The sequence below is a fragment of the Macrotis lagotis genome, chromosome X (genome assembly GCF_037893015.1).
Source record: "Macrotis lagotis isolate mMagLag1 chromosome X, bilby.v1.9.chrom.fasta, whole genome shotgun sequence".
Lineage (NCBI taxonomy): Eukaryota > Metazoa > Chordata > Mammalia > Peramelemorphia > Peramelidae > Macrotis > Macrotis lagotis.
Genome location: NC_133666.1, coordinates 79484004 through 79497599, shown reverse-complemented (window position 1 = coordinate 79497599; position 13596 = coordinate 79484004). Strand labels below are relative to the sequence as shown.

Here is a 13596-nt window from a genome sequence, read left to right as displayed (position 1 = left end):
GCTGGGCCTCAAGTCAGGAAGACTCATCTTCCTGAGTTCCAATCTAGCCTCAGACACTTCTAGCTATTTGATCCTGGGCAAGCCATTTAACCTTTCTCAGATTTTGTTTTCCATCTGTAAACTGCTCAAGGTCTCCAACTGCATCCAGGGTCATCTCCAGTCATCTTGATCTCTATCTGGCCACCAGACCCAAATGGCTCTGGAAGAGAGAGTGAGGCTGAGGACTTTGTACAGCACCCCTCACTTAAATCCAATTCACTTGTCATGACATCACATCCCTGATGTCATTGTCCTCTTTGAAAACAAAGAACAAACAATAACATAAACAAAATGGGTATAGAAACAGTGAGTGAGCAGCTAGGTGGCACAGTAGATAGAGGGCACAGCAGATAGAGGGCTGGCTTAGAGTTAGGAAGATTTATCTTTCTGAGTTTAAATCTGACCTTAGACACTTCTAGCTATGTAACCTAAGCAAGTCACTTCACCCTGTTCCTCTGTTTCCTTATCTGTAAATTGAGCTACAGAAGGAAATAGAAAACCACTCTAGCATCTTGCAAAGAAAATCCCAGATGGGATCACAAAGAGTTGGACATGACTGAAAAATGACTGAACAAGAAAACAAAAGTGGAGGTAGGTGGGGTACAGGGCCAAAATACTAAGAACATGGGAGAGCACTTAAACTTCTGTCTTCAGCTGGATCCACAGCCCTCTTAAAACAATAAGTTGTCAAGTCAACTATCATTTATTAAGCACCCACTGTGTGCTGTGCTAAGCTCTGAGGACATGAAACCAATCCCCACCCTTGAGGAGATTTCAGTTGAATGGGGGAGGCAACATGCAAACAACTATGTAAGAACAAGATGCCTGGAGATAATAAACAGGGAGGTTGGGAAAAGATAGATTCAACCATCATCACAAAACTGCCAGCAATTAGTGGTTGCAATCCAATGGACCCAATCTCTTGGGCTGTCATTTGCATACTGCCATCTGAGGTAGAAGAGCTAAATGAAGACCAGGAAACTGAGTAAGTAAAGAAAGTTGCACATACAGTAAATAGAAGTACCAGGATTTAGACCCAGCTCATGATAATATGTGTCTATATTGTGTATACATATATACAGTCGGAACATCGGTTTGTCTTTGGAGTATTGAGATCATAAATGTGTATGTATGGATGTGCCTATACGTGGACTTTGTAGAGTCAGATCATATAGGTGTGTGGGTAGCTATGCACACATGTTATTCTCACAATTATACAAAGGTAATGGTAAGCCTATGCAGAGGCAGGAAAGTAGAGTAGCAAAGTAGATAGAGTGCTGAGTCTGGAATCAGGAAGACCTGAATTCAAATCCAGCCTCAAGACTTTTACTAGATGTGTGACCCTGGGCAAGTCATGTAACCTGCCTGCCTCATTTTCCTTAGCTATAAAATGAAGATTATAACAATATTTACCTCCCAGAGTTGTTATGAGGATCAAATAAGATCTCATTGGTAAAGGGCCTAGCAAGTTGTAAAGACCTATAGAAATCTGTGCTTTTTTATTTTGATTAGTTTTCTGTCAAGCCTCTGCTTCCCAACTCTTCCCCATTCCTGCTTTCTCTCCTCCCTTTCCCTCATGTGGCCCTTGTACCAAATGGAAGAGAGGAGGAAACAACTTACTTCAGGCCTGGTCTTAATGAACTCCATAGCGACCTCACTGTAAATCTTGTCACTCAGGGGACCCATCTGGATGCCACTGCTGCTGGGGGAGAGAGGGAGAATACAGCCCATATGTAATTTTGCCAGAAGTCTCTGAACAAGTCACAGTAACATGGATAATGCTCAACTTCCAGGCCTTGTGTTTGGATTCAACTCCCAGCTTTTGTTGACGTCCTAGAGAGAACCAGTCCCTGAGTCCAAACTCCATTTGTTGATAGTTGGACTGTTCTTTATGCGTGAAGGTAATGTGGTTAGCCTACTGTCTTGTGCCAGTGCCAGGGAGGCACTTCTGTAACCATTAGATCTTACCCATATCTCTACCTCCCCAAAGAAGTAGTCACCCAGTCTTGTTGGAAGGGCCTCAAGGACGGACAACTTGGAACCTCATTCTACCAAGTAACACATCAAATCGTTGGGGAATTTTTCCTGTCATTGAGCCTAAACTGACCTTTGTACCCTCTGCCTGCTGCTCTCTGGGGTCAAACAGAACAAAGCCACTACTTCTTCCATAGGATTTAAACCCAGCCGTCATGCTATGTCTCCTCTCAGAGACCTTTACTTTTCTCATTGCTCTTCTCTGGACACTCTCCAACTTTGATCAAACACAATTCATATCCTTAAAAGAGGGGTGCTTCACACTGAACACAAGACTCCTGATGGAGCCTTCCTAGGATAGAGGACAGTTGAATTATCAACATACCAATGATATCAACAGAAGATAGCAACAGTGGTTCATGGTTTGGAGAGGCAGCAGGGACACTGCACTGGGGCCCAACAAGGAAGGTGGCTTACATAGAGCCATTGCTGAGATCCTGTCAAACCATTCAAAAGGTGTTTATCAAGTGCCTACTATGTGTAAGCACCTATTATGTGCCAAAGGAAAAAGGCATAGTGCTGAGCTGCCCTAGCCTGTCTGTGGACATACTTTTCCTTTGTCAAACTGGCCCATTTGGTTCATAAGTGGCAATCTGTGTTTGACATTCATTCATTGTGTCTGAAATGGTTGGACTTGATGGTTCCTAAGGTCCCAGCTAGTTCTGACAGGCTCAAAGAATCTTACATAGTTCACCTTCCCAAGACCTTGCTCTTTTACTTCCATAAGATTCTAATGGAAACTTTGCCAGTCCTTCATGTTCTAGTTTGGGAAGTTACCTCTCGTAATCCTAATGGAAGCCTGGTGGATTTAAGGTCAGATGCCCTTGGCTAAGATCCTGGCCATACCCTTAATTCTCAAGTGATCACAGACAAATCATTTCCCCTTTCTGAGCCCTAGCTAATTCCTCTATAAAATGAAGCAGTGAAATCAGATGACCTCGGAGGACATATCCAGCTCAAAATCCTGGGTGCCTCTCTCAGGGTAGGTGAATAAAGTAGGAATTCAACCAAAATTTGCTGAGATGAACTGAATGAAAATAGGAGTAGGACAGTTTACACTTATAGCCTTATTTGTCACTAACTTCCTTCTCTGACACTCAGTTTCCTTATTTGTAAAATGAAGTAGTTGGATTAGGTGAATTCTAAATTCTTACACCATAAAATATTTGAGCCAGAAGGAACCTTAGTGATAAACAAAAGGAGCCTTAAAGAGCAAGTCCAAACTCTTCATTTTATAGATGGAGAAACTGAATCGTAGAGCAAGAAAGTTGGCACAGGAATTTTGTGCCCAGGATTTTAGACTCTTTCCCTGTCTCCCATAGCCCCAGTTCTATCTCTTTCTGTGCCAAAGTAACAACTAAAAGTCTCCCAGACCTTTAGCTTCAAGTGACAGTAGAGGTCACAGTAACAGTATCTTCCTCACCTATCTTCCTCAATGATCCGGTGAATAAGGCCACTGCTCATTTTCTCTTCCAAACGGCTGGCCTTGAAGTCAATTTTCTTGTCAATCATGTTGAGAGGGATGTAGTCTTTGCCTTCCTGTAGAGGCAAAAGAGACACAGTCTGAATCCTGATGCTCCATGCTCCTCCCTGGACAGCATTGGGGATGTGGTGCTACAGGCCCAAACCTGACTAGTTGGAGGCCTCAGGTCTGGCTGAGGTTCTTCAATCTCTCAGACAAGGGTTTTGGGGGGCTCAGAGACTAACTTGCAATGGCCTAGGAGGAATTAAACAGAACACTAGAATTTGGGGCCTGGACCTGCTACTCACTTGTCCCTCATTAGTCCTTAGTTTCCTTATGTAGCAGTGATATTGTTAAATTAAATTACCCTTCGCCAGCACAATGGAGAGTTGCATATGGAGCAGAAGGTTGGAATGGCAGGGAGGGGTCTTAGAAGACCTGTTCACAGGAGTCACCTTCCATATTCTCTCAGTTCCTCCCAGGCCTGCTATTCTATCAGCCACTCCCACTTTTGCAGAGTGCATGTGTAGGGATATGTATACATGTGTGCATGTGCATATGTATCTGTGTCTGTGTATGAAGGTGGTGGTCCTTGTCTTGAATTTGGATTGCATGAGTGACCAGGATTACAAACTGCTAGCTAGAAAAATAGCTAGGGAAGATATTTGTCAGGAAAAAATGGAGGAGCCTTCCCTTAAGATGGAGGTCAGCCTGGTCAATTTCCATTTTCCTGAGCCCCACTGAGGTAAGATGACCCCAGGAACGTAGATCTGGGGCTGGCAGGGACCCCCTCCCCCCAGAGGTCAGCTAGCTCAAGTCTTTCATTATATGGAGTCCCAGCAAGATGAAGGGACTTGTTCTCAGTTACACAGGATGGGAGATGGTAGGGTGTGGTGGTGACTCTACTTCTGGGCCCCTACCTCCCATGTGACTTCTTTTTCCCCTGCATCATGCTGCTTCTTCTTCTTATGATCCCCATGAAACTGATAGTGCAAAAATCATTACCCTCATTTTACAGATGAGCAGACTAAGGCTCAGAAAAATCAACTGATCTGGCCAGGGTCATGGCTAGGAAACAAAAGAAGATTGGAAACTGCCTCTCTTGACTCCAAGCTTGTAACAATGATTATAAGGGCAAAACTGATACCACCTGGTGATGGAAGAGAGGGATGGAGAGAGGGAGAAAAGGGTTCTCCCCTAGGTGACTGGGCATGTGTAATGGAGGCTGAGCTTCCATATGGGGATCCATAATCCCTTGGGAGGGACAGCTCTGGCTTCAAACAGAAGCAATCATGGGGCAAGATGGAGGGAAAGGCAAAGGGGAGGGGGCAGTGGGTTGGGGTGATGGGTGCCCAGCTGGTGAGCCCCATAGCATGTGAATGAGGTCCATTCATTGCTCCCAGCTCCACTCAGTTGGGATGAAGACAGCTTCAACTTCTTACTATCTGCAGCCTTAACCCCTTCACTCCCTACCACCTGGTCACAATGGCCTACATTGTAACTGGTCCAGAAGCCAGCACCTATTGGGGGCTGCAACTGAATGGGCTGGGAATCTTGTAGGATGATTGGCCTCTGGCTGAAAGTGTTGATAAAGGGGAAAACTGTGGCCTTTCACACCATTTCTTCATCTTCCCCCCTCTGATATTTGTCTGCCTGAGACACTCCCCCTCTTGTTCCTCTACCATCCCTCTGCTTTTGCTCAATGGAGCAGTTAAATTCAGGACCACCACCCTACTTTCCTAGCAAATTAAACCTCTCCCCTACAATCTGGTTCTCTCTCTCTATCTTTCACTTCTCTCTGTCTCCATCTATCTGTCTGTCTTTCTCACTATGTCTCTCTCTAATTCTTTTTCTCTCTGTCTCTGGCATATGTGGTTGTACGTATGTGCATAAGGGTATGCATGGAAAGGGAGTTGAGGCAATAAAGAGGTTCATGGTGCCAACTCAGCTCAAGGTTCAGTCATTAGAAAGAGACTGAGTCCTTTCTCTCAAATATTATGGCAACACACTTCAGTTGAAAGCTGGTTGTAGGAGGTGGTGGGAGCTTAAGACAGTGGGTTTGGCTTGAGTTTATCCAGTACCACAGTGATGCCAGTTTATGACACGGGAAACTAATTAAAGAGAGGGAGGCAGAGATAAAGGGCCATTGTTACTCCCGGGTGTGGGGCTGCTAAGCCTCCCTAATTAGCCTCCAGTATGTTTTGTCTGGCCCTGGGTGGGTGAATCTCATTTTTGAAATGGAATCCCCTGCACCTGGCTCCTAGACCTCCCCACCCCAACCTGCTCACCCTTCCAGGTCTTCCCACCTGAATGGTCCCAAGCTGGTTTCTTCCCTGAGGATCACAGAGTCCTGGTTACTGTAACTGGATTGGGGGGGGGGGCTTATAAACATACCTGCTCAACACTGGCCTGCAGAAGATCCCCAAGGCGCTCAACCAGTTCAGTGAAGTTGGGTCTCTCTGAGCATATCCCATTCCAGCAATCAAGCATGGTCTCATAGCTGCAGGTTGGAAAGGAACACCAAGATGGTCACACTAAGTAACCTCCTGGTGGTTTGTCCTCTACTTTCCTACTTTCCCACTAACACTCATTCTGAAAATCACCAGTTATGGGAACCAAAGTATTCAAGTGTGAAGCTTAGTCACATGTGAAGGACCTTCGAAAGGACAATGTCAGCAGGAAAGGCCTTGGAGTTGAGAATATCAGAAGTTATTGGTGCCTTTGAACAGGTAACAATGGAACATTAGAACTGGAAGGGGTTTTAGAACAGAGAAAGAGCAGGAAGGGAATCTCAAGGCTTATTATCTAGCTTAATAGTCTCATTTACAAAGGAGGAAACTGAGCCTTAGTACCCAAGATGAAACAGGTGTTAAGCAGACAAGGATTTGAACCCAGGTCCTCCAGGGAAGGGAAATTGGTTGTTTGCTGTCTGTGCTCAGAGAGGACAAAAATAACATCACAATGTGTTGTGGTCAAGGTATAGCATGTCTGACTGAATGATCAGACCAATATGAGTTCGGAAGACTCTACTACAGTTTGGGCACAAATAGTCCATATGAACACTGGGAGTGGAGATGTCTCAGGTAAGGGTAACCCTCTCCTAGCTTTCTAATCTTCTTGTCCTTTACTCCTACCACACATATACTCTTTGGTTCAGTGACCCTGGCCACCAATTCTAGCAATTTCTCTGTCTATACCCCAAGCCTGGAATGCTCTTTCTCCTACACACCACCTCCTGATCTCCCTGACTTCCTTTAAGTCCCAAGTAAAACTCCACAGGAAGCCTTTCCCATCCCTCTTTATTCCAGGGCCTTCCCTCTGGTCGTTATTTCCTATATGGTTTGTTAGTACACATTTGTTTCCCCTTTAGATTGTGAGCTCCTTGAGGGTAAGGACTGTCTTTTGCCTCTCATTTTGCACAGAGCCTTGTCCTTAATGATTCTTAATTTAAATCTGATTGATCCTCAGACTCACCATTCAGTGCCCTTTCTACTCTCCCTTCAATTTGAATAGGGAAACACCAAACGGGATCCCTATATATGGGACTCTACACTGAGTAATCATTTTTTTTTTTTGTTTTTCAAGGCAATGGGGCTAAGTGACTTGCCCAAGGCCACACAGCTAGGTAATTATTAAGCATCTGAGTCTGGATTTGAACTCTATCCACTGAACCACCTAACTGCTCCTGAGTAATCATTTCTTTACTTTTGTTGACCACTGGGTTCTGACTACACCATATTATCATTAATACTCCAATTTCTCTGAATAAGGTACCCAATTTCGATGAAGATTTGGAACAATGGGAATGGAAAGTCAGTTTCAGAACTGGGATCAAGGCCCGCTGCCAAATGATGTGACTGGGAAGATGCCTCTGGGTCTCAAAAATAAGTAGCAAGTCAAACTGCCTTATTTTCCAGATGAGAAGCCCTTCCCAATCTGGTATTTCTTAGTCTTTCACTCTGTCTATTCTCAGGTGCTCTCGAGGACTTCCCCAAATGATTAACAATGATCAACCTTGGAACCCTTGACCTAGAGGAGAACTTACATTTCTGGGGTTGAATACTCGGGGGATTTCATCCGGCTGCCTTCCTTGAGTCGGAGGCAAAAATCCTCATCAATTTGCACTCCTGGGTAGGGTGAAGCACCTGTGGAAGACAAGACACTGTAGGTTTCAAACATTTCCCGACTGAAGGGAGATTCCCAAGAAATGTTGGGAGACCCCAGGCAGAAACAGGCTTCTGGGGAACTGGAATACTTCTGAAGAAGGTGACTTGTATCCCAGTCAGTCTGAGCCAAGAGACTTTGGCCCAGGGCCAGGACTCTGAAGATCGTTAACAATCAAGACAGATAAACAAGCTGGAAAAAAAAGAAGTATGGCATAGTATTTAGGATTTGGGAGTCTGGAGGCCCTTTCACTGTGTGAACTCAGACAAATTACTTGACCCCTTTAGGTTTTGGAAAATGAAAGGTTTGTACAAGATGGTCTCTCAGATCTCTTCCCCAAAATTATCTATTCCAAGTCTGCTCCCACAATGGGATCTGGTTTCTGAGGCTTCTCCCCCTTCTGAAACAACTGAACTGGACCAATATTCTCTTTATCCAGATCCTCGGATACCACTTGGGTAAAGCATGACGTCCCCAGTGACATTTTGGCCTGTTTTTGAGCATAGCTGCACTGCTGGACCCTGACAAAGTGGGGCTCATTGCTGGAAACAATCCAGCTAACTCTCCAGTACATCCTAGATTATAGGACTAATATACAGCTGCCTTTTTTCTTGGTCTTTTCTGGAGGGCAAAGAGCACATTCCCAAACTTGAATGAGAGTTTGAAGTCAAGATAGTAGGCAGGAGATAATATTTATGGATCTGTTTTTCCATGAACTTACATCACTTTTCCTCTTTGGTTTTGTTAGGGGCCTCTGAAGTCCTTTCCCGCTTGCTAACTATAATCACCTGACTAGATAATTTTGAGGGCACCTCCTAGATGATGAAAATGGTCTTGAAATCTTATTTTATTGCTTCTGAAAGCCTGGCACTTCAGTAATTCAGTGTCTTTTCATGGCTCAGGAAGAGCCAGAGCAAGTCTGCCTACGACGTTGGTGGTGGCGGCGGTGGTAGAGGCTTTCATTACCAAAAGGTGCAGACATCCAGCCTAGGAGCCCTTGGAACGTCTTCAGTGCCAAACCTCATTAATATGGAGTCAGCAGAGCTCTTATCAGGAAAAGGAAGACCCAGATAAAAGATGGAGATTGGCTTGGGGAACAGGTCCCCAATATGAAGTCCAGGCTCTGTTGTTAGCTGAATGACCTCAGAAAACTCATTTATTCATTTTGAGCCCTTGTTCCCTTCTCCATAAAATGAGAGGGTTGGACTCACTCAAAGGCCTCTGAAGGCCCTTCCAGCTCTTGATCTAAGCTCCAAGGGGTGATGCTGGGTAAGTCCTTTTTCCTCCTTGGGCCCCAGTTTACTCTTCTGTAAAAGGAGGGGGACTGGACTCAAAGGCTTTGGAAATTCTTTCTGGTTCTAATTTCCTGTGTGGTCCTGTGACTCTCCCACCCTTCAACTCCCCTCCTTCTGTAGCTCCTCTTCCTCTCCATCAGCACCAGACAGCAGGGAGCTTGGGGCCTGGACCACACATGTAAAAGCAATGGGGCCATCTCCTGACAGCATGCTCTGGATCCTAACCTCTGTCCTGGGGGATTCAACCTTTGGAGCTTCACAATCCAAATCTGTGGGCCCCTTGGAACAGTTTATTCCTTTCCTCAAATTGCTATCTTGGGACCCAACATGCTTGGTCAAGAAGAGCCAAACATCATTCCATGGGAGTTTCTCTGGAACAAGAGAGGAAGTGGACATCTTATGCCAGTGAAATGAAGCAGGGCAAGCGGGGAGTCCCTGGGAGACTACCTTCTTTGGTCAAAGAATGAGGTGAATTTCTCTCTCCTCTTCTATTGCTTGTTCCTAATGGAATGCATTCAGAAGAAAGATGGCGGTGGGGGGACGAGACAGGAGCTTGGAGAGAGTGCTCCCACCTGCTGGGCTCTGGGCTCATAGGGTAGGGGGAATAGTATAATTAGAGTAACTCATGCATGTCCAGAGTCTTCAGTTACTTTTCTTGTCACAATGAGATATGTAGTGGGGAAAAAATTGCTGTCATTTTATAGAGGGAGAAGCAACTAAGACAGTCTAAATCATAGAATCCCTGATCTCAAGTTGGAAAGGGCCTCAGGGGTCGAGTCCAATCCCCTTAGGTTCCAGAGGGGGAAACTGAGGTTCAGGGAGAGGGAAGGGAATCTTCCAAAGTCACAGGGAAGATTCTAGCCCTAAAGCTGAGAGGGACCTTAGGGGGCCATCAAGTCCAACCCGGAGCTCAAGCAGGAAGGGATCTCTGAGAGCCATTGAGTCTAATACCTTCAGGTTACAGAGGGGGAGAACGAGACTCAGGGAAGTAAAGTTATTTGCTCATGGCCACACAGGTATTAAGTGTCAGAGGAAGGCTTGAACTCAGGTGTTATGACTCCATGGCCTGTGTGGTACCTGTATTTGGTACCACAAAGTATTGAACCTAGAATAAGGGACTAAATGATGGAACTGCTGTTCTCTGCCCTGCTCATACCTTTTTGGATTCAGTTCTGGGATCACATTTTTCAGGAAAAACCATGACAAGCTGAAGGATCAGGTTGGGGGGTGGGGTATATGCAAAGGCATGGAGATGGGAGATGGAGAATGTAATAGAGAACATATGGAGGATAGAGGTGGGATTTGAAGCTATAACCTCTGCCTTCAAAGCCAGCAGCTTTTTCACTGCCCCTGGCCTGAGGCTTCTTTGGCTAAGAGGATCCATTTCTAAAATCTAGGTTCTCTAGGACATGCCTGGAGCTGTAATATGGAGAGGGCAGGAGATACCCTGCCCCACATGTTGATTTCACTTCTGATGCTAAGCATGACTTATTTGACTCAAGGCTAAATCGTGTGATTGGCTTTCAACAGAAAGCTTTTCTTCTGTGTCTTCAATGCCCTTTATTTCTGGGACAAGACCTAGCAGCCCTGGATGAGAGCCAAAACATCCCCTGTAGCAAAGACAAACATCTTTCCATGCTCTTGGCTTGCAATGATCTATAAAAGCTTTGAATCCATCCCCCTGGATACCCAGTGACATCAATGTCTAATCAAATATTTGTCGGCTATTTTGCCTGTTTCCCAAGTGGGCATGCCCAGCAGCCCCCTACAAAACCCCAGCTTGGGTTACAGATATAGGCTATTGGATTTGAAGCCACAGGACGAGATGCAGAGCCGACGCATCTAGATGCATTGTGCTCCAAGGTCTCCTGTTTCTAATATCACTGACTTCAGCTCCTTCTGTCCAGTCTCTTCTCTGGTTCTGACCCTTGTCACCTCTCTCCTAGAATACTGCATTCACCTCCTCTGGGTGTTCTTGCTTTAGGCCTTTACCCACTCTAATTCATCCTTCACTCAGCTGGCCAAAATGGAATTCTTAAAATGCACATCAAACCTTCTTTTTCCTCTATTCAAAATTCTTCAAGAGCTCCCTATTGTGCTTTGAATAAAACACAAACTGTATTTTTCAAAACTCCTTGGCCTGCCCTTTAAGGCTCTGGCTCCCACCTGCCTTTGCAATCATGTCATAATACTTTTCTTTGTCCAGCCAAATGGGCTTAATAGCCAGTATTTTAGCACAGACTATCCACAAGGCCTGCCAGAAATTCTCTCCTTACTTTTGCCTTTTAGAATCTATAACTACCTTCAAAGTCCAACTCAGTGACACCTCCAATACTGGAATTTTCCTGATGCTCATGTCCCCATAGTTAGGCTGTTAGTACTATCTCTTTCTCAAATTTACTTTGTGATTAAGTCCACTCACCTTGGATGCCATCTTGGGCTGGATTAACAAGTGAGTGAATATATGTGTTGAAACGTCATGTAGTATACTACATGGGGCTTTAGAATTTGAGCCAGGAAGACCTGGGTTCAAATGCCTTAGACATTTATTAGTCATAGAGATCATGGACAAGTTACTCTGCCTCTGACTCTTCATCTATAAAATTGGGAGGATAAATTCAATGGCTTATGAGGTCTCCACTTCCAAATCTATGATCCTCTCTGCTTGGTATCTAGTACTTTCGAAATAATTAAATTGATCCATATTGTTGGCCTTTCTCCTTTGCCTAAGGACAGGTGGGCAGTAGTGCTGGTCTCCTTAATTCTCTCTTCTCTTTAGGATTTCCCAACACCCTTCTCCCCTGCTTCTCCTCCTAACTATCTGCCTGCTCTTTCTCCAATCTCTGTTGTTTCTTCATCTAATTTTAAGTGTCCCTGGGAGGTCTGTTTTGGGCCTTCTTTTCTGCATCTACATCTGCTACTTCACTTCATCTAATTAGCTCCCATGGATTCAATGAGCATCTCTATGCTAGTGATTCTCAAACCTACATCTCCAGTCTTAATCACTCTACCGACCTCCAGTCTCACATGCCATAAATTGGATGCTCCATGGACACCATAAATTCAACATGTCCAAAACTGAACTCAATGTTTATTCCCCCCAAACTTTTTCTCTTCCTAACTTCCCTTTACTGACAAGAGCACCACCATCTTCCCAGGGCCTGAGGCTCATAGCCTGGTACCATTCTGGACTCTTTACTTTCCCCTCATATTCAAGCTGTTTTGACAAGGCCTCCTTTTGATTTCATCTTTGCAACATCTTTCCAATATAGCCCTTGTTCTTGAGACTCTGACATTGCCTTCAGTCTATTGTAGACTCTTATCTCCTTTACCTGGACTATTACAATAGCTGCTGGGGCGGGGTGGGGGAGGTGTCAAGTCTCTCTCCATTCCAATTTGTCTTGAATTCAGCCAGTAGCAACTTTTCTAAAATGAGTCTGACCATGTCACCTCCCATACCCCATCCCTCACTCAATAAACTCTCTTGGCTCCCTATTATCTCCAGGATCAAGTAAAAAAAATATTTGGCACCCAGAGTCATACATCACCCAATGCCCTCCTACCTTCTCAGTCTTTTTATTCTTTACTCCACTATTTGTAATCTCTGGTCCAGTGACCCCAGCCTCTGGTGTGTTACCCCACCAAAACCCTTCATCTCTCATGGACTGGCTGCCTGGAAGGTTCTTCCTTATCTCCAGGCTTCCCTGGCTTTTTTCAGTCTCAGTTGAAGTTCCACAGTCTACAGTAAGCCTTCCTCACCCCTTTTTATTCCAGGGCCTTCCCTGCTTTGTATAGATTTGTTTTCATGTTGTCTCCTCCACTAGATCATGAGCTCCTCAGGGACTATCTTTTCCTCTGTTTGTATTCACAGTCCTTCACAAAGTGCTAAGTAGGAGCCTAGTAAATGTTTGTTGATTAGTTCAAATAGATTAGATTTTTAATAAGCAGGGCTTCAAAATAGAACATGTGAAATTTTGATGCTGATATGGCTGGGTTGAACAGAATTCACCATACTTGGAGTTCTAGAAAAGCACCAGAGCATCAACAGAGGAGTGGATTCTCTTGGTTTCTGGTCTGAGAGCTGACTCTGCAAAGGTTACTGGAGCCAAATGACTCCTCAGCAGTGGGCTAGCTGTGGACCAAATGCCTTATTGAAAATTTGGCCTGTCTCTGGGAACCTGCCATCAGATAGGCTACTGCCTATCTTCCTCTGCCCCCTCCTCCTAATAACTCTAGCTAGTATTCTAGAAAGCCCTTAAAGGCATTAAACATGCTTGACTCATCTGATCTTCACAACAATCCTGGGAGGCCAATATTATCATTATCTCCATCGTACAGAAGAGGAGACCAAGGCAGACAGTGGTAAAGTGATTTGCTTAGAGTCACACAGCCAGCTGAAACTGAATTTGAACTCAGGTCTTCTTGACTGGGATCTAGTCTTCTATCTACTGGACCAATGAATTGCTTCCAACAATCCCTCCTTCAACTTTTAGATCCTGGAAATAGTCTGAGGGGTTGAAGCAGTGGTGGTGATTGGGCCTGTTTGATGTACAGTAGCCAATCAGCCAGGCCTGGAGAGGAATTGTGGATGAAGTATGCTTA

At 44.8% G+C, this 13596-nt stretch overlaps 1 protein-coding gene across 1 annotated transcript in view; it reads right to left on the bottom strand.

Annotated features, from left to right (window-relative positions):
* The window catches only part of LOC141502480 (vascular endothelial growth factor receptor kdr-like), a 203848-nt gene that overhangs the window by 13662 nt on the left and 176590 nt on the right, over positions 1–13596 (bottom strand). Inside the window, exons 25-28 of the mRNA XM_074207234.1 lie at positions 7581–7680; positions 5930–6035; positions 3497–3612; positions 1660–1738 (exon numbers count right to left, since the gene is read on the bottom strand). Of these exons, the coding sequence (XP_074063335.1) occupies positions 1660–1738; positions 3497–3612; positions 5930–6035; positions 7581–7680 (401 nt within the window). The remainder of the gene's footprint in view (positions 1–1659; positions 1739–3496; positions 3613–5929; positions 6036–7580; positions 7681–13596) is intronic.